At 39.9% G+C, this 24505-nt stretch overlaps 1 protein-coding gene across 1 annotated transcript in view; it reads left to right on the forward strand.

Annotated features, from left to right (window-relative positions):
• mllt10 (MLLT10 histone lysine methyltransferase DOT1L cofactor) overlaps positions 1–23770 on the forward strand; it is a 42025-nt gene extending 18255 nt beyond the window's left edge. Inside the window, exons 7-19 of the mRNA XM_026362058.1 lie at positions 389–487; positions 792–1128; positions 1967–2185; positions 4085–4564; positions 10952–11112; positions 13651–13768; positions 16528–16606; positions 17689–17876; positions 19101–19250; positions 19817–19860; positions 20004–20305; positions 20779–20869; positions 21199–23770. Of these exons, the coding sequence (XP_026217843.1) occupies positions 389–487; positions 792–1128; positions 1967–2185; positions 4085–4564; positions 10952–11112; positions 13651–13768; positions 16528–16606; positions 17689–17876; positions 19101–19250; positions 19817–19860; positions 20004–20305; positions 20779–20869; positions 21199–21480 (2550 nt within the window). The 3' untranslated portion in view covers positions 21481–23770. The remainder of the gene's footprint in view (positions 1–388; positions 488–791; positions 1129–1966; positions 2186–4084; positions 4565–10951; positions 11113–13650; positions 13769–16527; positions 16607–17688; positions 17877–19100; positions 19251–19816; positions 19861–20003; positions 20306–20778; positions 20870–21198) is intronic.
• The last annotated feature ends 735 nt before the right edge of the window (positions 23771–24505 follow it).

Genomic DNA, 24505 nt, shown 5'->3' on the forward strand with positions numbered 1-24505 from the left:
TCATCTCAGCCTTTGAAATGCAATGCTCCCTATTTCTCCCTCTATTTCTCTCAATCACACACACACACACACACACACACACACACACACACACACACACACACGCACGCCATCATCTGTGTTTATATTCTAGTAACTCATATGTTTGTTTCTTTTCTTTCTTCCTCTCTACATCTTGGCCGTAATCTTCCCCAGAACACTTGTGTATACGGTCCAGTATATCACCATATTTAGTTTTTTCTTTTGTCATTTTTACCAATGGTTCTAATAAGAAAAATCCATTACACAATGTGTTTTGTCTCTTTGTCTGTCTTTATTTCTCTCCTCCCTGTATGGTTTATTAAGCAGCTTAACCCATCAGTTTTCTCCTTTTCTGTTCTGTGTTCAGAAACACAAGGAGCGTGACAGACACAAACCGAAACACAAGAAGACCTCCATGGACATGTCTCCCTCACTCATCCTTCCAAACATCATGGTCCCAGACAAGGTGAGGGCACTCTTCACTCCTCACTACTTTGTTGTAGTTGAATTGTTACTAAGTTAGTTAAATATTACAGAAAGAGTTGCCGGTTGACTTTTATCTTTACCTTGATTTATTTTGTTGCTCTCCTTCTGTATCACTCTCACATCCTGTCCTCCCGCTGACATTTGTCCTCCCTTTCTCACCCGGCATTATTTTGCTAATTTTCTATCCATGTTCTGGAGCTTCTCATGGTCATTGTCCTCCCTTTCTTTTCAATCATAACTTTTTCATCATTATCATTCCATCCCTTCTCACCTTCCTCCTCCAGACCTACAACAGCAGCAGCTCAGGGGGGGGTGTCACATCTCTGCCTGCAACCTCACAGAAGCGATTGGACGACAGCACTGCTCGTTTCACCAACGCTAACTTTCAGGAAGTGTCTTCCACTCACTCTGGTGGCAGTTCCAAAGATAGCTTGGCTGCAGACGCTGGGAAAGCTGTGTCTGAGGTGAAGAATAAGAAGAACAGTGGCGCGAGTCATGCAGTAGGACAAAGAGGTGTCCGCAAGTCTCTCACCTCCTCAGGGAAACCTCTCCCCTCCTCCGTGGTTACTATGGCAACCTCGTCCACATCTGCCTCTGCTTCCACTGGGCCTTTCCATCAAGGTAAATTGATGACCACAAATGGTTCTGTATGTTAATTTACCCACAACTGGGAATTAACCTGCAGTTGGAGAAATTGAAACACGGTAACAAATTATCTGCTGTTACTGCCCGCCTTCTAAAGGATCTGCAAATACAGCACAATTCAATTTACAGTACTGTCATTAAACCTCAAAGAAGGTTGTGAGTCATGTATGTGCTGTGTCATTGGCTAGCTGACTGTCAGCTTGACTTGCCAGACGCAGGACTTCAGTGCTTGGCCAAGATAACACTGTTTCAACTCGACTGGTCTCTGGCTCCTGTAATCTAGGGGCCCTGTCTGTGAAACAACGAGCACAAGCACACAGTTGTGCATAAACACAGAGGAAAAAAAGAACGTATGGTGAGGTCAGGACCTGAAAAGAGTCAGCGTTCACACTGAGCTCCTGTGTTTTGTACTATCAGAACCTTGAAGCCCGTGTGTGTGTGTGTGTGTGTTTTTTATGGGGTGGGGGTGGATGTAGCAGATAAATGGTGTCTGACTATCCTTTTATTTGTGTGCTTTCAAGGCAGTTTGTCTGTTACATGGGAGGACTACATGATGAGGAAGAGCTGACTGTGGAGTAGATAGAGAGCAGGAGAGCAGATAAAATGCTTATTTTGGTTATCTTGACTCTGCTGCTCCCATGATGATGGAAAGGAGAATAGTATGGAAACTTTCTGTAGCTGCAATGTCTGTTAGTTCTCTCCTTCTTTTCCTTTTGGGCTTTCTTTTTTTTTTTTTGCATCTTTGTCTTATATTTGTTTCATCTGATTTTCCTTCTGTTTTATTGACTCTTTATCCTGTCTTTCTTTCTCCAAGGCCTCCTGTTGACCAGTGCCAGCAAGACACCCTCAGCTCCTTCCTCCTCAGACTTCCTAAGTTTCTCTGATTCATCATTGCGTCCTGGTGGTGGAACTACCTTCTCCTCCCCCCCATCTTTCAGCAGCTGCCTCGTGAAGCCGAGCTCAGAGGGGGGAGCTTCAGAGGGAACTTCAACCCTCTTTGGTTCTCTTATGTCTGCTACTACAGCATCTGCAGGTGTCAGACCTTTATTTTTTAGCATGAAAAATATAGTATATAAGGAGCACGTTACCAATTTTAGGCAGCTTTTAGGCATACAAAGAACCCCTGAACATATGTAGACATTAACTGGGTAAGCTGCATGAAGCTGAAAACGCCAATTGTTTATCAGACAGCCCGGAGATTAGCTGGACGTTTACCCCTAGTAAAAAGTTTGGGTAATGTCTAAGTTAGATCTCCACTCTATCTTGTGTATCACACACACTATACATCGGCACCTGCACCCTTCTCTAAAATCAAGTGGAGTTTTTCTCACCCATGTGAATATGCATCTGATCAGAAAATCTTCTGTAGTGTGCAACATGTGTGAAAACACAGTTTGCAAAATGCCCAGACAAATGTACAGTGCCTATAAAAAGTTTCATCTCTTTGGATGTTTTATCCTTTTATTGACATTAATCATGGTCAATAAACGTTGGCAATTTGACAACATTTCAGAAAATACCTCATTAATGTCAAAGTGAAAACAGGTTTCTACAAAGTAATGTCAATGAAATAAAAACATGTAAAGTGAAATCAGTGTTTGCATTAATATTCACCCCCTTTAAAATGACTGACCTAATCGAACAGACGTCCAGATATTTGGTGCTAATAGTCCCACAATTAGTGAAAAGGGGATTACTGTACCTGAGTGCAGTGAATGTGTCTTAAGTGATTGCAGTATGAAGACACTGGTAATCAGCATTCCTGACTATCATTACACCATAAAGACAAAAGAACACTGCCAGCACCTCAGAGAACAGGTCATTGAAAAGCATAAGTCAGGAGATGGATACAAAAAAAATCTCTGAGGCACTGAACATTGAACACTGAACATCTCCTGGAGTTCAGTGAAATCAATCAAGAAATGATAGGAATATGGCACATGTCTAAATCGCTAACACACCGATGACTACTCTGAGGGAGTTACAAGCGTTAGCAACTGAGATAGGAGAGACTGTACATACAACTGCCCGGGTTCTTCACCAGTCAAAGCTTTATGGGAGAGTCGCAAGGAGAAAGCCACTGTTGAAGAAAACTCATGTTAAATCACGACTTGGTCAAGTGGAAGAGGGTTCTTTGGTCTGATGAGACCAAAATGGTGCTTTTAGGCCATCAGACAAGACGCTATGTTTGGCACACACCAAACACTGCACATCCCCACAAACACATCATCCCCACTGTGTAACACAGTGATTAATAGGGGGTGAACAATAATACAAACACTGATTTCACCTTACATATTTTTTTTTTAATTTACATTATTTTGTAGAAACCTGTTTTCACGTTGACATTAACAAGGTATTTTTCAGACATTTGTTTGTTAAAGGTGCCAACTTTTATTGACCACAATTGATTTATAATGTCAATAAAAGGGTGAAACATCCAAGGGGGTGAATACTTTTTATAGGTACTGTATATGTGAAAGCGATCTTTTGGGAATTTCTGAATATCTGAGTGACATTAAACATCAACCCTGGGCTACGAACTGCAGTCTGAAAGTGTTTATTAGTTGAGGTTTATTTAGTTTGTTGAACAAAAGGTATCATGCTACTTTTTAAATACATTTTATTGATAAATGGTTTGAGTAATTCTCATGCAATTGCCAGAGTGTTTTGTTTCAGCTTCTGAAGTGTGATTGTTTTGTCACTTTTCTTCTCTATAGTGAACCAATATTTTTCTGATATGTATAGATGGCACAGTTCAGCAGTTTATTAACAAAACAGAGTAATAGGTAAAAAAAAAAAAGAAAGACCAATTCCTGTTATGACATAAGGCTACGTCAGTGGTTTCTTCAAGCCTCTCAAGCTGGCGAAAATTGCAAGAATCTGACAGTTTAATACAAAAATATTCACTTCTGCTTTCTCATCATTGCAGTGGGTGGGAAGTTGTATGAGAATTCCCACAGTCACACAGCTAGTGAGATGACCAGCCTTGGTGGATCCGCAGGATTCAAACGGGCCCAGCCCTCCAGCTCAGGACCAGGGATCGGTGGAGCAGTGACAGGAGGAGGGGAAGATGGAGTAAAGAAGAAAAAGAAGGGCAACTGGCGAAACAGATTTGGACCTTGCTTTACCACAGATGTGAAACCTTCAGAACCAGCTCCCTCCCTGACTCTACCCACCTCCTCCACAGCCAGCACTTCCTCCTCCAATGCCTCGACCTCCACTTCTTCATCCTCAACACTCTCAGGCAGACCAAGTTTAGTTTGCAGCAGTGGATTAGGAGTGGGTGGGGGAGTAGCCGGAGAGAGGGGCCTAGGGGTTATGGGTGCCAGTGCTGGGATTCAGAAGTCCCCATCACTCCTCAGGAATGGGAGTCTGCAGAGCAACAGCAGCTCCTCGACAACTGTGCCAGGTGAGGTGTCTTTCATGATGCAAGATTGTCTTGACTGTCTTTCATTGTCACCTGCTTTAAGAAAATTCTTCTTTTGTTTGTACGTGTTTGTCAGCTATTTTTAAAATCCATGTTAGTTCTTATCACTTTTGTGAAATTCAACATTTTGCTCTCAGTCGATAAAAATACTTGACATTTTAGTCTTTTTTTTTATGTAATCAGAAGATAATGAACACAAATGATCATTTATTCTAGTTTTAGACCGGGAATGAGCATTTTAATCAAACTGCTAGATAACATTTTATGGAACTGATTTTACTTGAAAAGCACATTAAAATCAGCAGTTGTATGATAAGATTTCAGCTTTATGTTCTTGCCATATAACTTTTACAATGCAGAGACACCTGATTTTTTTCACTTAACCTGTACATTCAAATGTAGATAAGGATAAAACGATGAAGTCAGGAAGGATCTTGATACAAATTCTACCCTCACATAGGTCTCAGGTAAAGGTAGAATTTGGGATCTTGAGGGACATTAAGGGTAGAAATTATTCCTACTGGTCACTGCCCAACAGATTTTGTTGAAACCTAGTTTAGTAAATAGTTGATGAAGACTACATTTAGATGGCTTTGACCCATTGAATCGACAAAATCCAACTATAAAGCATGTTTACAAATTAAGTTTTGTGTGCTTTAGCATTAACAGCGTGGTTAATACAAAGCTAAAGCCCCATCTGCAAGCAATGTAGCTGAATTAATATGACTTAACTTTATGTTTTATCACTTTCTATATTTAAGCTCTTGCAGCTGTGGACAGTGTTGGTGCTGGTGTTCATTGGTGTGTTGCTTTTCAGAGTCACTTTGAAGATTATTCTGGCAAGCAGGACAAGAAATGTGCTGCACAATCATGCAGTGAAAGGACATTTGGATTATATTATTGTTAAAAAACACAGTCAGTAATTTTCCCATCTTTTTTATCATCAACAATGAGATCTTGTTAGTTTAAACTCCTTTTAAGTCGCCTATTTTTTAAAGTTAAGTTTCAGCTATAATTTCATAATATTAGCTTCATCTCATCACCGCATAATGATGATGAGATTAATTCTTTAACGAAATTACTAAGCAAATAGCCCGAAATTAGGAAAATGGCTGGTTTGATTCAGTATTTATGAGCCAATTATGACACTGTTAGACAAAGAAATTATGTCTCATTGTGCTCACCATAGTGGCGTCAGAATGATTAAAAGGGAAGTGGCATTGTTGCAGCAGTTTTTGTTCTTTACACACAGTTCCTTATTTGTGGCTTTTTTGCGTGTGGTACAAAATTAAATTCTGAGGAATTAAACTGAAGACGTTTATGGTTTACTGTCGTGCAGCAAAGTATTAACATTGCCACTCACAAATGGCAAAGATTTAACACACCTTTGTAATTGGCTCCTCGCGTAAGTCAAAGGACAGTTCTATGTTATTTCTCACACACGTGGAAATGGTTTATATGTTTTTTTTATTTTTTATGTTTCGTGTTCTGTTGCCAGGCAACTGTCTTTTATGCTTTGGAGTTCCCCTCTGTTGATCGAAATGGCTCAGTACAGCCCACACACCCCACATCTCCCCTTTCTTTCAGAATTACCACCCTTTTGTTTCTTCCTCCTGCCACAGCTCCTCTCGCTTACCTGCATTCTGCTCATTCCTTAAATCTTCACCTCACCTGTTGTTGCTCTATGCAGGTGTTTGTGTGTGTGTGTGTTTGTGTGTGTGTGTGTGTTTGCGTGCGTGGACACAGGCATATATAGACTGCATAATGTGCACCTGCTCATTTTGATCAAATTTAAATGAAGAAAATCAGCCTGATCAATTGGAGCCATCTATCAGATATTAATCACCAATTTGTTCATGTTTTATGGCTTTTAATAGACGATTAAATCTTAAGACCTTTAATACTCAGGTTGTTTTTCACTTTGTTGTGACTCCAAATTTTAAGCTATTACTAGACCTATATTAAATGTATTTATATATATTTTTTTATTACTACTATGTGCTATGGTGCATATTAAAAATAAATTAACTTACATTTGTTCTTAAACTTCCAAATCTATTACAAATATTCGACAATACCTCTCAGTACCACATTGATAGAATGACTTTGTCGTTGTTATGCTGTTTTTATATTAGTAGCACCTATAGTACCAAAAGGGATGTGGTTGATAATTAGGACTGTAACAATGCTTGGTATGGTGTAATAGTGTGGAGAAACTTCTATCAATAAAAAAAGTGGTGATTTGGTCTCTGCTTGCACATGCATTTAGATGCAGAGATTGTTGGGTATTGTGTCAGCCACCTTATAAAATTAATTATTATCCTCAGTGTAATGCGGTTAATTTTGAATCAGTTTCCTTCTACATTTATTACATGTTTATCAATACTATCCTGCTAAATACATGTTATCAAAGCAACATGCAATGTAGCACTTTGGTTTTTATCTGTCCTACATCATTGTATTGTCCCAACCCCTAAATTTAAAGTTGCTTAAAGTACAGGCATGTTACATCTATTCATATATACTTATATATATTTATATATGAATATGAGAATTTTTTCAGTGTTTAATAAATATGAGTACCACTGCAATTTATATTCTGAATATATATTATTATTGTTTATTTATTCTTTTTACAATGATTTTTTGTGTTTTTGTTTATTTCTTCTTTTTTTAGTGGTGGTTGAGGAGAATGTTGTTTGCGATACCACGTCCATCTCGGTTTTTGGTGGTTGCGCTTTTCCTTATAACTGTGGCATTTATGACCACAGCTGGTAAAAGGAGATAGGGAAAACAGTGGTGGTTATGAACGGCTGGGCATCATCTTGTGTGTGTGTGTGTGTGTGTGAGAAAGAGAGAGAGAGAGAATCGTGTGTTCTTTCTACTGTAAATATTTAGCTCAGGGTTAATGCAGGGCAGTAATGGGGAGGATCTTGGAGGTTTGCTCGCCCCCCACACCCTTTCCCGTCCTGTCCACTGACTCCACCGTGCTGATGGATAGACAGTTAGCCTGATAGATGTGTGTTGGTGGGTGGGGAGACAGGGGTTAGATTTTGGCTAGGTTAATGTTTGACGGCAGGTGGGTCGCTGATGGGGGAGGAAAGATGGTGGGTGGGCATGAATTTATTTCGGCAATGCACTTTTCTCAATCTTAAAATAATGAGATAAGTGTATTACTGTGAGAGAGTAGAAAATAAAATGTTTACATTTGTTGTGTTATTTTGCTTATTTTTATTCAGTGTCCTAGTTTTTGGCCTAATTTTGGTTAGTTTTTAGAATTTTTTTGTCCTAGTAATTATCAGGTCTCACTTCAGCAAAACACATTTAAGGAAAGAAAATACGTAGTGAACAAGGTTCCATTTAAATACCAAATTAGGATTATTGATATAGTGGAACCTGCATTTGCAAGTTCTTTGTTGCTCTTTTTATTCTGATACTACAATACATGTATGCATTAGAAGAATTTAGAAAATGCTTTGGAGATTCATTAATATAAATATTTTGGATAATTAAAAAATTGCATAACAATTTAGAAAATTAAATTAAAATTTTTTAGTTGACATTTTCAATGTTTTTGTCTTACTGGCTAAAATCCAGTTTTAGCCAGTGTTTAAGCACATTGGTGCTTGTTAAAAATATAGTGAATTTAAACCGAGGAAAAACATTTGATGCAAAATGGATCTTAAGCCGACAGCTGAAAAGGCATCTGAAATTTACCAGACAATTAGACTATTATAAGTGTATCAGCATCAGTAGTTCAGTAGTCACCCCTCAGTGTGAAACCTGAGTGTTTGTTTTGTTCCAGTCTGCTCATAATTGTTGATACTGTTTCTGTCCAAACTGTTGTTGACTCTGCAGCTGGCATGACTGTAATAATAACTTATATATACATATATAGGCAAAAGCTGGTACATACAGATATGCCCCGCCCCCCCCCCCCCCCCCCCCACACACACACACACACACACACATACACACACACACACTTGAATTTACTGCCTTGGATCTACATTTGATTTTAGCTTTTTCTGTCAGACTGTTCCCACAATAACAATTGTCTTTTTTTTTTTGTGTCGATGGTGTTTGTCTCTACAGTACATTTTAATTTTTTAACCATGGTTAAATGAGTGTGTGCAGTTTTTCTACAGAGAAAACTATACGATCCCAGTATTTAGCGTAACTCTGCTGCTTAAATGGAAATTTCTTTCTAAAGCTGAATAGAGTGAGTTGAGTCCAAACACGATTTCAGCTGTTGAATAAAAAAGTATGATACCATCCACTAGATTTTTTAGATGCAACTTTAACCTTCTTAAACACACAATGCAGAGAATACCAGCTTAAACTAATCTAGGTGGTTATTTTTGAAAGCTTACAGACGTACTGAGTGGGAACAAAAGGAACTAGACGGTTGGGTGAAGGAGGCAGTTGTGCTTCAGGGGCTTAATGTTATTGATCACATGGATAGGTTATATGTATTACAAGCTCAGGCTTGTGTGTAGGTGTGTGTGTGTGTGTGTGTGTGTGTGTGTGTCTGTTGTGGTGGTGTTGTTGTTAGTGTTTTTCTTCTTTTGTGATCATAGAGTAAATTTTAATTTCCACCAAAATCAGTAATTAAATAATAATGAGTTAAATGTAAAAACATTTTCACCACCACCACCAGCATTAACTGGATGACTGAGGAATTCAGTGACCAATTCCTCAACAGCTATGAAAAGCAGCCTTGTTGTTTTGACTTGACTATACCCTTTTCAAGTGTTTTAATAATTCAAAGCTTATAGAATTGTTTTCAGCCTATTGTGCTAATTAGGCTTTTTCTTTCTTTCTTCTTTTTTTTTTTTTTAGTTGAAAATGGCCATATTTGTCACTGGATGTTTTTTTGAAAGTGAAAATAATTAAATCAAATATATAAATTTTGTTAAACTTTAAATTTAAAAATATAACATAAGCTATCTGATTATGGAAAAAATAATCTGGTTTAGGTTTTGTTCAAGAGCTTTAATGTCTAAATTTTAGTGTTGAACACCGTGCACACATAGACTTACTAAAAAACGGTGTTTTGGGGCTTCTAAATTAACCTTTGCATTGTTATATCGCAACCTCCATATGAATTAAAATTATTTTCTCCTGGTGCGTGCTCTCTCTTGGCACCATCTCGTTGTGATTTTCCTGTTCCATCAGCAGCTTCAGCTCAACTCTGATAAACTGTTGGTTTGGCCTCTAATCCAGCTGCTAAAAATCTTGCTGGAGCACATGCCCTCTGAGCCTCTGCAGCTTTTCTTTGGGTATCAATTTTTCTGGTGCATATTACAAAGCGTTATAAATAGTACGTAGGCCCATGTAGTGTTAGTATCTCTCCCTCTCTTGCTCTCCCTCTCTCACCCTCCACCCCTCCCCTCCTGGCACAAAGCTCTCTTGTTCCCCCGGTGAATGTGTGCTGCCTTGAGCCATTCAAGCTTTTGTGGGGCTGAGGGGGCCTCTCCCCCCTTCCTCTGCTGGGGTCAAAGGGGGGCAGGGGCAGGGCTTATCCCTGGTTAGTGGGCAGGCACAGGGGTGTGTAAGGGGAGAGAGAGCGAGCAAAGAGATAAGGGAATGAAGAATTCATATGGGTGAAAATGGAGCAGTAGGTTTGCATAGGTGATTTAAAAGTTTCTGATAATGTGTAGTATAATGTGTATATATGTTTAGTTGATTTTAATAACACTTGGTGTGTTTGTGTTTTCATGTGTGTTTTACCTTATAACTACACTTTATGAAATGTTATGATCAGAAAGCATCTAAATGATCTGACCATATAGGCAGACCTACATACAAAGCCATGCATTACTTTTGTGAATGAGCTTAATTACGCATTAAATTTGTTTAAATTAACTGGTCTGACGCATGTTTAAAACCTAATTTTAGATGTTTCTTTATAGTATAAACAAGCTATGCACTAAAGAAACAATTGGTGTATTTCTATTTCTCCATTTATTGTTATTTGAGTGAAATAATTTTATGCTCTAGGTAAAAATGTTTTAATAAAGGATGTCAATTGTCCAATTAAAATATGTTTAACTGAAGTTGTATATGATGCTCTACACAAATCCAGTCATGCATTTAAAGAAGAATATTGTCTCAGACGTTTTAACTTGTCTCTGTTGGAAAAGCACAGGTGTTACTCTTAACGTTAAGGGTGACGTTGTGAGCCAGCATGAACAATAGCTGGCTCCTGATGTTGAAGCAGCTAAATGGAATTCAACCATCTTTCATTTTCTTATTTACTCCGGTGCTTCTCCTGCTGTAACAATTATAGTCACTGTGATTGGTGTATTATCTAAATGTAATAGTGGATATTATAGTGAATGTCTGTTATCTCGCATTTCTCCACAGGTGTTTTCTCTGGTGCCGATGGGTCAGCGTCTGGTACAGGAGCTGTCGCCATGGGTGGAGCTGGCTCTGAGTTGTCACAGCAACAGCAGCCCGCACCCTCACTAGCCTCCCCGTCTCCATTCACTGCCACTGCACCGCTAACCAGCACAGCCTCGACACACGTGAGTGCAAACACACAACCTGTGCTAAAAACTCTCAGTGCCCTCCTCACTCTCACATGCTCATTAAACCCACTCTGTCTCTCCCTTTCACACACTCACACACACTCTCTCTCTCTTCATTCAGCACCCTCTACATCTGTCAATTCACCCGCATCTCTCACATCTTTCAGCTGAAGTGCAGATAAACGGTGCGAACACAAATAAACCAAAGGACACTAATTAAACATCTTCCGCACCAAATCTCTAAGCACTATTATTAATCCACTGCACTTTAATTATGTGTGAAATGTGTGTGTTCTGACCTTGTGTACATGGTGTTTTCTCAGCAAGTTACTCCGTAGCTGATTTTTGGGTCTCTGGTTTATTCACAGCACAATGCCTCTTTTTTTTTTCCTGAACAATTCAGTGAAGCAGCTGCTGCCTAATTCAAGAACTGACTTTAAGGACAAGGGTTTGAGTTGCAATATTAAGTAATGTGTGTTTATTACTACAAATACAAAGAGACATAATCAGAAAGATGGTACAGTTTTAATTTTGTTTTTCTGTAAAGTTATGAAACAAATAGTGTTTCACAACATTTTTTTTAACATATTGGATGTAGAAGCAGCTTTTTCCAGATCAAAATGAATTATGGTGATTTTCAGAACTAAAACTAAACATTTTATGTTTTTCTCCCAAGTGTGTTTCCCACTGGCGTAATTATGCTTATGTGCAAAAGTGAGGGCACCGTCTCTAACTCGATCTTCTCAAACCCCTCTAGTAATCACTGCCCCCTCCTAAAAAGAGGGGGAAGAAAAACTCCTCTTCAATCACTGACCCCAGTGTCCTCCCCCCAAAAGACATCGCTTTTTGCACTCATGTCTTGAATTCGCTGCCCTGGCCATCACCATGCCCCTGCTCCTCTCGCTGTGTTGTAGAGGACAGGAGGCCCAGGCAAGCACAAGATAACATGGCTGTTTGCACCAAAAGGCAAAAGAGAGCAGCTACGTGAACAGGGTATAAGGGTATAAGTTTGGAAAATAAATGTTTGTCCAGATAATGATTGTATGGTCTGTAAAATGTGTTTGTGTCCATGCCTATGAGCATCTGAAAGGGACAAACACTTTCCTTTTAGATTAATGTTTTGGTTAGGGTTAGGGTAAGGCATACACATGATAAATTAAAAAATTTAAACAGAGTAGATTAACATGGCCTATGCGACAGTAGGGGGCTAGGGAATTAATTATGTCAATGAATGTCCTCACACTGACTGCCATACAGAAATTGGTGTGTGTGTGTGTGTGTGTGTGTGAGTGAGAGAGAGAGAGAGAGAGAAATGACCATTTGCTATTTTCAGTCCACTAGCAGACTCCGAGCCTAATGTTATTGGCCAGCAGCCCGGGACAGAGAAAGCGGTTGCAAGAGAGACTTTGAATAAAAAATGAATGTAAATGAAAAATAAATGTTGATGGGGAAAGAAGGCTGGATTAAGGCACCGAAGCAGGAACAAGCAGAGGGGGGGTGTACAAAGAAATCTGAAGTCATTTCAGTAAGATAGAAAAATTGACCGAGGGGACAGGTTCCTTCCTTTAATCTAACATTTAACAGGGATGGGAATTTCTAGGATGTTTTTCCAGATTTTATTATTTTAGACATACCACTTCCATGAATTTGAAAGAGGAGACTTCTTCTTTTTTCCCCTCAGGGTGCAACCCTAAAAATAAAAGATAGAAACAATAACTCAGGCAAAGCTTCACAAATATTGGATTTGGATTTACACTCTGAAGCCTTGTTCTTTTTTCCCGTTTTTTATTTTTAAACAGACTAATGATTTGTTTTTGTGTTATAACTTTTAAAATATATGTTTCTCTCCACACATTTCTGTTGGCCAGAAATTAAAGGTCCTCATGTTGTGGAAGTGGCTTTAATCCACTGGTTGCTGTCATATTCTGTGGTCATAGTTTTCTTCTTTTATTCTTTAGTAATAAAAACAGTCGTCCATTTTATTCCTTTAGATAGAGCTGATTTCCCTCCTGATGCTCCACTCTCGCTGTCCTCCCTCACACTCCACACCACCCTTTGCTCTACCGTTCTTATTTGGGAAATGCCGTAATTGGATTAAACTCCATGGATCTGGATTTTAATCCAATGCACCAGAAGCATGTTGTCAGAGCTCCCAGTGTATATGTGTAAGACAGAAGAACGATCTGTGGATTTATAATATACCATTTTGCTTTATCGACACGATAAGCTTCTCTTCACTGTAAAATACTCACCAAAGAAAATGTGTTTTAAATGACAATTCTGCTTATACACGGACAATAGTTTGCTGCTGTTCAACAGTTACTTGATTTCTTTTTCTTTAATAAGCATATAGTAGTCAAACAATTGATATGAAGCCTAAAGAAAATAAATCAACGATTACGTCACGTATTAAGAAAAAAAATACTGGATTTAATCCTGTAACATTGTACGTTTAATGAATTTGTGTTTTGCCACCATTGCCATCAATGTGGTTGCGTGTCACTTATACATTTCTGTCTGTGCCTCTATCACCAGGTGAGTGGTTTGCCGGGGTCCGTCTTTAACCTGGCTCCCTCCCACATGTTTGGCAACAGGTTGAACCCCAACTCGGCCATGGCAGCACTCATTGCTCAGTCGGAGGCCTCACCAGCAGGTATGCAATATGTGCTTATATGCATGTGTGCACGTGACAAATGTCTGTGTGTGAGAGAGTGAGAGAGAGAGGGATAATGGATAGGTCACGTCCCCTTGGTCCCACCAGGAGGTCAAAGGTCAGCACTTGTGATATTTTCAAGCTCCTCCCACTCAGCTCCAGTTACATGCCTCGATCCCCCCTTTCTTTACCCTACCTCTCTGCCACATATATACAAACAAATACAATTAAAATGCCCTTATATATGATTAACAAACAACTTTTCTCTAAGCTGCGGCCAGTGTGAGAGAAAGGAGGATTTTGTTGACATGTGGGTGTGAAAGCGGAACAGAGGCTGCAATTGTGCCTCTCTCCTGTGGAAGAATTAAGATGGTTTGTTGTCGATGATGGAACAGAGCTGATGGAAGAGGTTAGAAATGGCTCTACTAATCAGGGTAAGTAAAGGAGGAGGTAAAGAGAGGAGCAGAGAGTAAAGAGGAGGAAGATGAAAGTAGATGCTTCTTGCTGTTAGTCAGTCGTCATTAGCCAGATCCACTGTGACCTGCTGGTCAACTCAGTTGAGGCCTGTGCGTGTTGTCTGCTCCCCCTCGGACATACTATTGACACTACCATCGGGGGTATGCATATGCCGACACGTTCCACACATGCGTACTAGAAAACAAAATGGTCACCTCCTCACAGTAAGAAGAAGAGCTGTTTTGTGTATTTGGATGAATAATATGAACGAGTACAAAAACAATTGTACAGCTCTTAAAAAGAGTGATAACAGGGATGGGCTCAAATTTTATACTACACGCACATGTCCACACAGGATCCACATGGACCTTTGCAGACTTGGGCTAATGATCAACAAAAGCATGCATTGTCCTTAATCAGGTTGAGTGACAGGGCCACAGGGATGTGTGTGTGTGTGTGTGTTTGTGTGCACACAACAAAGAGGTGTGTGTGTGTGTGTGTGTGTGTGTGTGTGTGTGTGTGTGTGTGTGTGTGTGTGGCTATTATTGTGAGGACCCTGCATGAATTTTTTACCATTGGATTAATGACATTTTTACAAAGTGAGGACATTTTAGTCTGTCCTCACAATGAGAAGGGTGTCTAAAAAGCTAATTCTGGTTTAAAACTAGGTTTTAAGGTTTGTTAGAATTAGGTTTTGGTTAGAGTAAAGTTTAGGGTGAGGCAGTTAATTGTGACGGTTAGGGTGAGGCAGTCCATGTGATGAACTAAAATTGATAGAGAATAAATTAACATTGGCTTCATGTCAGTAGGGGACTTGGGAATGTTAGCGAGTGTCCTCACACTGACTGCCATACAAAAGTGTGTGTGTGTTTACACAAGCAAGCTTAGTCTGAGGAGAAAGTACCTTTTATTTTATTTTGATTTTTTACTACACAGAAAATATGAAGATATTTTGACCAGATAAATATTAGATAGATTTAATGCGTTTTCCTGTGCGAGCAATTACGATACTAATTACTAATTTTATTTTAGAATTGTTGATCATCAACAAGCATTTTAATGTCACATTTGCTGGTCCTAGGTAAACTAAATTGAGAATTTAGCAATTTCTGTATATAATTGTTTAATAAAATAAAAATCCTATCTTTTTCTTTAAAATGTCAGAAAATTGTAAATCATGGCAAATATGATTTGATACAAATGTGACATCAAGCCCAAGAAAATATAGAATATACAAAAAGGAAAAAATCAGTTCATAAGCTGAAACCAGAAAATATTTTGAATTTTGCTTTAAAATGCCTGAAACTTTTAATGAGTTATTAAAATTGTTGCGCATTAATCTTCTGTCAGATATTCAGTTGAATCATTTCACCACTAATCAATTGTGACAATAATAACTTTGCAATTTAGTGAACGTCAGTGTTTTGTTGCAGGAAAGCTACACAAGTAAAAAGTTGTGTTTGTAAACCAGTAAGGGTCACGTGAGCACTAACATGAAAGGTGTTTGTATGCATGTAGGCTGTTTACTTTGGCAGCCACTTTGCTTTTGAGTGTCTGAAGGTACTAGGTACCAGGACGGAACGGGTAACGAGAGAAAGAGGACTTGAAGAAGGCGAGTGAGGGACTAGAGTGGTGACCTGGTGGGGGTAAAAGCTGGGATTGACTGTCTTAAGTAGAGGGGAGTTTGTGCGAGTGTTTAAATGCAAAAGTGTGTGTGTGTGTACATGTGTGATTCATTAGTCACCGAGGAAAATGAAAAGAAGTGTCTGGCTAGGGGCCCAGAGGGACAAGGTAGAGAGAGACTCTCACAGAATGTGGAGAGAGAGAGAGAGACACACACACATGCAGTTTGAATGAAGGCGTGAGTGTGTGTGTGTGTGTGAGTGTGTGAGTGTGTGTGTGAGTGAGTGAAAGAGATAGAAAGTAAGAGAGAGTTTTGTAGGCTGCAGAGCTGCATGTGTCACAGTGCGTCCATACTATAAAGGCTAATTGCTCTTTGTATTGACCCTTTATTCACACTTGGCCAGAAACTCAACTTACTCTTTCCAAAGTGGATAAATCTGAAAACATCAACAGGTTAAATTGTTTTTTGTTGAGATGTTTGAGATTCATAGATCCTGGTGCTTTATCTGTAAATATTATATAAATAGTAATATTTACAAAGTTAACTCATTTGTTCCCTTAAATGCTATATGAGCAAATAAATGTATACTAGAATACTTTCCTGGACTTGCGTCGGCTTAGTGTGGATGTGTTCTCTGATGTCCAGTTGATTTTCTGTGGATGTTTGTATGTTTGTGTAGATCAGGAGGTGGGAGACGGCAGCAGCAGCGTCGGTGCTCAGGGCTTTTCCATAAGAGCTTCTCCCAAGACCACCCCGCGGTGAGTACACACACACACACACACACACACACACACACACAGATGCCCCCCATCCATCCCTCCCCATTTTAACATTCCTCACTGGCCCCCCTCCTTCACCCATCCCCCTCTCTGCTTTTCCCTCCGCTGGCCTCTCGTTTCCTCTCTCTTCCTCTCAGTCCTCTCTCACACACACATGCACACTCTCCCTTTCACTCTTACCCCTACAGGCAATTCTCGCTCTCTCAGCCAACGATAACTTGTGTTTTTGAAGGTCGTAACGATCCTTCAACTCCAGTTAGATTTTTATTTATTTATTTTTAAATGCTTTAATCACACATGGACGGACAGTGTAGTTGCTTTTTGAATCTTCTCCATTTGGGAATATTTGCATGGAACTTTCAGGATGGGAATGGTGATTTTTGTTTTACTAAGTTTATGGGATGTATAATTTCACTTGCTGAGGTTGGTGACTTTTTTTTTTGTCATTGACACTTTATTTACATGATTTGTTATTTATGCCTATTGTTTAGGGCAGTTTCATGTGAAAATTGTAATAAAAATGTGGTTTGCAGTAAATGTTAACTTTTCTCTTTAGGCAGCACATATAACATGATCATTTGAGGAATAACTTTAAATTTTATAATGTTCTCGTGTAATATCATTTAGTACATTTGAATATCTTTGCATTCTTTTGGACAGTGCTTTGACACTTGGTGTGTTTACATTTGCAGTGTGAATCCAAACAGGACAGTGTTTTTCTCCACAGTACACATCTCTCTGTGTCCTTTCGGCTACTGTCCCTGTCATTTTCCCTCTTTCACACTCTACAGATTGACTGTCCACTTTCTGTTTCTCTCTTGCCTGTCCTCTTTCTTCCTTTCTCTTCTTGTCTTTTTCTCTCTTGCTCTCACACACACACACACACACACACACACAGAAAGCCTGGCCCCTTTTCATTAGAGGCCACTGTAACAACAAATTGATGTAGTTTTATAGCCAGCAGTGTCTATGTTTGTCTGACGTTTATGTTGGGTCGTTAATCTCCCTATTGACCTCTCTATTTCTCCTTTTCTATCCATGCTCTCTCTCCCTCTATTTAGCTCTCCCATTGGTGGCCTGCAGATCCGCTATGACTCCTCTGGGTCGTTGCCGGGGATGGGGTTGCTAGGGACGGGGGGAGGCAACGTGGACACGCTGCCCCCGGTGGCCACCAGCATAGAGCAGCTCCTGGAGAGGCAGTGGAATGAAGGGCAGAACTTCCTGCTGCAGCAGGGAGCACAGGGAGACGGTGAGAGGACACACACCAGGCTTGGTGTCATCTAAAATCAGTTTTCTTATTTTTGATATGATATGCCATATTTTCTTGACCCCTTAAGCTTTATGAAATAACTTTATTATTTAACAAAATGAGCCAATTATAGAGTTTTTTTTTTTAGTTCCTGTTTTTTATAGTTCCTAATGTTAGACAATGAATCACAGTTATTATCATGGCAAATGTTGGGAGACTTCACTAAAGAAATCCATGATGTTTATCCCTGACAATAATAATATAAAAAATAACTATATACACCATAAGTAAAACAAATAAACATAAAGAAGGTTTCTAAAATTAGTCAAATCTAGACTTTAATTGAATCTGATAATAGAATATGACAACATTGCCAATGAGTCCATCTTTGCATATTGAACACACATTTCTGTGGATACTATACAAAGTACAACGGTTTGATAGCCAAGCTCACACACACACACACACACACACATTCAGTCTGTTTATTGTTTCCACCTTTACTGTTTTGTTTCATTTCTCTCTTTCTGTCAATTGATCTGTAAGTTTTGTTCTGTCCCAGTTGTTGCTGTTGTTGTCTCTCCATTTTTCAGTCACATATTCACGTTATCTGTCATTGTTGTGCCTGTCGATGTCAGTCAGCTATCTGCCTATCTGAACATCCCTTCAGGAATCAATAAACTGAAAATGGAAAAGGGGATGGTAGCCTAGTTGTTAGAAAGGTCGTCCTTCAACTGGACACGTCAGGTTTATTTCCTGTGTTGGCAAATCCTCCTGCTTTCTGAGTTGTCCTTCAGCGCTGGACTGACTGCGCAGGCACCAGGGTCACTGTTCTGTATGTGATCTTGACCTTTGGCTTCCCAGTGGAGTATATCTGTCTAATTAGTCACTGGGTGTTTGCCTAGAGCTGAATGGAGGCTGAGCATTGTTGCCTTAAGGAATGAGTGGCCTTTAAGAAAGTTGACTTTAGACTTGGCACTTGTGAAAAGATCATCCCTGAAGTGCAGCACTTTACATCTATAATGTAGGTAAAATCGTTAACGCTGCTACATAAGCCTATGGTGACTTTAAACTTGGCCAAGGATTATTTTTATTTTCTTTATTGTAAAAACAAGAGTGTCTCTGACTCGATTACAAATTATTTTAATCTGGAAGGACAAATTGCTGCCAATACATGAACATCCGGTCAGTCATTTAACTTATTCTCTTTTTTTCCCCCCTCAGTGGTGGGGATGTTGAAGTCCCTCCACCAGCTGCAGGAGGAAAACAGGAGGCTGGAGGAGCAGATTAAAACTCTGACCATGAAGAAAGAGAGACTGCAGCTTCTCAGCGCTCAGCTATCGGTGCCTTTCACCCCCACCACGGCCTCCTCTGGTATGTACATACACACATAGTCTCTCATAACTCAAGGTAAATGATTTATAGTCTAATAAAGACGGCTGGTGAGGTAATTTGCAGTTGTAATGACGCTTTGATTTGATAAGAAGAAAAGGGTAACTAAAGTAAGTTTACATGGTGAAAAACAGAATCATGATGAATGTGTGTATACTTACACTTCGCCCTGTCTTACTGCAAATGAGCTTTGGAGTTCACAGTATCTGCATGCTAGAGCTGAAACAGTTCGAGAGATTGGAGACGAGAGAATCCAATTCTGTTTGATGAATGATTAATCAATACAGTCATTTAATCGAGCTGATTTTCTGGTTCATGCTTCTCTAATTTGAAGATTTGTTGCTTGTTTGTGTTTCTTATTAATATTTAATATCTCTCAAATTTTTACTTCCAGAGCTTTGACATTTTATAGACTAAACAGTTATTGATTAACTAAAAGGGAATCTGCGGAACAATTGTTGAAAGCAATCAGTAATGATAATCATTTGTCGCAGCCCTAATGCTCAGACAGAGAAAAAAATCGAAACCTCTGTTCATTTGTGTTGCAGATGTGAAAGGAGCCACCGACTCGTCTTTACCTGTCGCAGCTCAGGTAAAGACGCGCATAACACGTACACTGAGCTACAGTGAAAGTACAGTTAGAATAAACTACTTGGTGTGTCGAAATAAGCATGTTAAAAATGCATTATGACCGGAAGAAATGTAGTTAATGGTGCTTGTGTGTGTGTCTCTCAGGACAGTACATCATGTGGCGGCCACAGCAGTAGCGGCTCCACCTCTTCTCTCTCCACCCCTCCCTCCGTCTCCCAGAGCCCACCTCAGCCTCAGCTCAATGGAGTCGCCACTGTGGGGACGACTCCGGCCGGTCTGGGTGGGGTCGCGGGACTGATGGGTGCGATCGGTGCAGGGAGCGCACTGGGTATGGGGGGAATTGTCGGGGCATTGAACGGGGTGATCCAGACACCAGCGGGCACGGCCAGCCCTCACACACACACTACAGGAGCAGCTACAGGCATCACTTTGCCAGTCAACAACAGGTACCTCTGGTGATGCTTGGTGTCCTTGTCAGATAAGAAAATAATGAAGCTAGACCAGACTGTAGCAGTTAAATAAAACTCTAAATAGAGCATATGACTCTTCTCTGTTTGAATGTGCACCTTACTTTGTGTTTCCCGTGCTTGCGTGTTGGATTCTAGCAACTCAGCAACTAGTAAGAACAGGTGAGACAGACGTCAGTTCACCTCCACTGCAGCTCAGTTTTCTTCATATATATCAAATAGATTTGGGGAAAATATTATAAGTGGAAATGTTTGTGTTTATTATGATTTTTGTCTTTAAAATAGGACATGTAAAATGATCAGGGCCAATTCATGATTTGTCCAGTTTGTTTGTGTGTTTTGTAGTTTGTGGCGTCCTCAGCGTCAGTGTTTGACATGAATGTATAAGTCTGATAATGTGCAGTGTAGTGTTTTCGCTTGTCTGACTGTCTGTGTGTGTTTCGTCTCCTCAGCGCTGCACGGCTCGGCCTCCTGTCTGAGCAGCAAAGACTCCTCCTGCAGCAGCATCAGCTCCAGCAGCTGCTGTCTTCACAGCCTTCAGCGGTAAGACGCACACTGGGAGATGTGTTCACAGTCATCACTACTATTACAGACAGTTGAACACACTCAAAGACACTGAGGTTCAATTTTTCTTTGGACAGTGGCACAGATCACCAATGTTATATGTTTAACTCTTTTATCTCCTCCTCACCTCACCTTGTTCTATTCGTTTTGTTTCCATCATTCCTTCTGCTTTTTCACTTGCTCCCTTTTCTTAAATTTTCTCTTTATCCAAATATTTACTTCCTTTTCCTTGTTTCTTCTTCTTTGCCTCATCACCTTTCTCCTTCTTACCCCTGTTTGCTTCCTTCTCTCTCTCTTTCCTCTCCCAGGAGCAGCAGCAGGTGTTGCTCTACCAACTGATGCAGCAGCAGGATTTCCAGCAGCTGCAGTCCCTCTCCTCTTCTGCCCAGATTCCCTCCATACCACTCTCCTCTGCTCAGCTGTCCATCAACAACCTGCTGCCTGGTGCCCAGAGCCAGGGCCAAGGCACCATCACCGCCAACCCCTTCCTGGCGCTGCAGCATGCACACACTGACACACACACCTCGGGGGCACAGAAGCCGCGGCTAGCAGAGAAGGCTGTGGGCGTTGCGGGGCAGGAGAAGACATGACGGCAGATGCTCTTTTTTCTTCTTGCTTTTTTTGTGTGTGTGTTTTGTTTTTGTTTTTGTTTTATAAATATGCAGAGTTTTGTGGAGATCAGCCTGTTGGTCAACTTTATTGTTCAGTAATGAGAACACTGGCAACAGAGCAGTCTGTGTCCTGTTAGAATAAATGCATTAGCACACACTTCCTGTGGCAAGTGATGGCAGAAGACAAAGAGGATTTGACTTTCTTTTTGCTTTTTTTTTTTTGCTTTTGTCTTTTGCTGTCTCTAGTTCAGAGTAGTTGACCTAGCCAGGTTTATATTTGCAGCTTGTTCAGATTACAGATTTTACACAGTGTTTTGTGTAAATTAGTTTTATTTATTTCCATCCAATTTTAGATTTCTTACATTTTGGCTTTAGTGCTGCTTCAGGTTCTTATTTTGTCACTATTGAAATAATGTTTTTTCTTTTATTATCACTGGTCGTAACTTAGTGTCATGTTGGTGTCAGTTTGTAGTACCGGAGCACATGGTTTATCTGTTCTCTTCTCCCAGCAGATGAGTTGAGCTGACGAGCTGATGTTTCCTACATCATCTCTCAATATTTTCTTCTCTAATCTAAACCTCCCGCTTTCTCGCCTTCTGCTTTTCTTATTTTTCTTGTTGCTATGTCTTGTCTCCCCAGTTTGTCCTCTGTCTTTTTTTTCCTCTCCCTGTCCTCCACACTCTCGTTCTGGTCTCTTCGCTGTTTCACTCTCTCAGGGGCCTCAGCTAACTAGAGTTTTGCACTCAGCACACATGCTAGCACACACAGAACTATAAACATGAATAATAAAAATAGCAGAAATACACGAATGTAAAAAAAAAACACAAGTCCCCACCACAAGACTTAACAGTAGCAGATGTATGTTTGACATCTGTCTCACAGCGGTTCCTAAGAGTATTGGGTGAGAGGCTTGTGAAAATATCCCACATGTTCTCATTGTTTCCTCTCTCCCCGTGTCTCTTTAACACCGTTTGTGTGGATCCGTTAATGTCAGTGAGTCGAGCCTCCTACGGTCACCACAGAAGCCTTGCTTTTCACTGTCTCTTCTCTGGGCCAGAAACAGGGGGCTCACTCAGGGAAGTGAAATGTATGTACGAAAGCAAAATGGCAAGTTGAATATTCAGAGGGATTCGTTAATCCACACGGCACAGACACACAAAGAGAAATTATGGAGTTGTTTTGTCAGTGCATGCAAGACATCACATTTCATATTTGTGATTGAGCCCCCTGTGTACCTACCTCTTGAGCAGGACTAGCCTATTAGGACCTAAAAGGCCAACACCAATGGCCGCTTAAAACCCACGACAGTCAGGACTGGCCAATCAGGGCCCAAACCCAAGTGCCTGAGGCCAAGGAGGGAAGTTGGGATATATTTTCCTTTTTACCTGTGTCCCTGTCACTCAGCCTATTTCTAGACAACCCTACTGGTAATTAAGCTGCGTTGCTAAGGCAACATATGATTAAAAAAAAAAAAACACTCACTCACATGAGGCTGGACGTGCTGTCTCTAATAAAACCAGGAAATATTCTGCTGCATTCTCTAAAATCAAAGCCAACTTTGTATTGTGCTTTTTATTTATTTGGAGTTTGTTTGTGTGATGGGCATAAGATGATATATTTTAAAAGCCCACTGGTGTTGCGGTGTAACATCATTTTGTACTACTGTGTAAAGTTTAGTTTGTCTTTTGTTTTGTTTTGTTTTTTATTTCCTCTGTACAGTCAAATTTTGCTGTAAACCCTTTTAATGACTTCTACTCTGTGTCATGTGTTTGAAAGCTAGAAGCTACTTGGTAGTTGGCTCATTGGGGGGCTGGTGTGGCTGTATATAGCTGTTTGTAGAGGGGAGGAAGTGTGTCAGAGTTGAGTTGAGTGGCACAGTTTTTACCTCGTTAAGTGTACATAGACTATTTCTCATTGGCCGTTGGTGTACATAAGTGATTGTGATTGGCCACGCTGGTGTGAAGGAAAGCCAATGAAGCCTCAGTTTGTGTGTGTGAATCTTTAGGACCAGACAAAAAAAAAAGGTTGACAGTGACTGGACACACAAAAGTATTAATTTATTTTTATATGTGCAGGGACATTGTGTTTCTTTTTTAAGTTTTGCACCATTTTCTTGATGAGAAAGTCATTTTATACTCTTGGCACCATGTTTTGTGCACAGAATCATTGGATCAATTTTGTACAAGTGTAAAATAATGGGCAAAGGGGGGAAGAAATCTGACATTGTATTTCAAAACACCAAAATAAAGTAACACTCTGGATAAAGTAACAGGAGTATTTAATATTGTTGTATGGAAGAATTGGTTAAAATGCACAGTAATGTGTTCTGTTTATGGGGAGGCTTCATTTCTGTTGTACATAAAATATTGAGTAATTTATTGTAGTACAACAGAAAAATGTGCTTTTGAAAACTTATTTTCTAAACTAATTTAAGAATTTATTTTTTTATGTTATTCACTAACAACAGCAGTGTTTGCTTATCAGCTGAAAAAAAGACCCATAACTAATGAGCCAAATTTAGCCTAGAAGGATAAATACATATTAGTGGTAATCAAAGTCTATACATAATATGTAGGTGAAAAGCATAATATTAAATTGTATGGTGAAAAGCGTCAAGTGGCGTACCTGGTGTGTGCAGCACTATAAAGCATTAATTACTCTGAAAATTGGAGGTGGCAGCAGTAGGATGTGATTTATTCAGTAACGAGGAGGTGGAAAATGAATAATGATGAAACCAAGAAGTGCCAATAGAAGCTGAACGTCTTTAAATTTAAACAATGTGCTTTACGGCTCCTGTCCTAACAAAAATGCACACACACACACACACACACACATCAGAACTGATGTCTTCCAGCTGCCAAGAAACACAAGTGTGTATGTGTGTGTGTGTGTGTGTGTGTGTGTGTGTGTGTGTGTGTGTGTTTAAAGGTGGGGCGGGGGGCGACCATTCTGCTACATCTGCTTCTGCCCTGGTAATTAAAAGCTCACTTTCCTTCCTCACCCC

Source organism: Anabas testudineus, chromosome 2, assembly GCF_900324465.2.
Source record: "Anabas testudineus chromosome 2, fAnaTes1.2, whole genome shotgun sequence".
NCBI classification, from domain to species: Eukaryota; Metazoa; Chordata; class Actinopteri; order Anabantiformes; family Anabantidae; genus Anabas; species Anabas testudineus.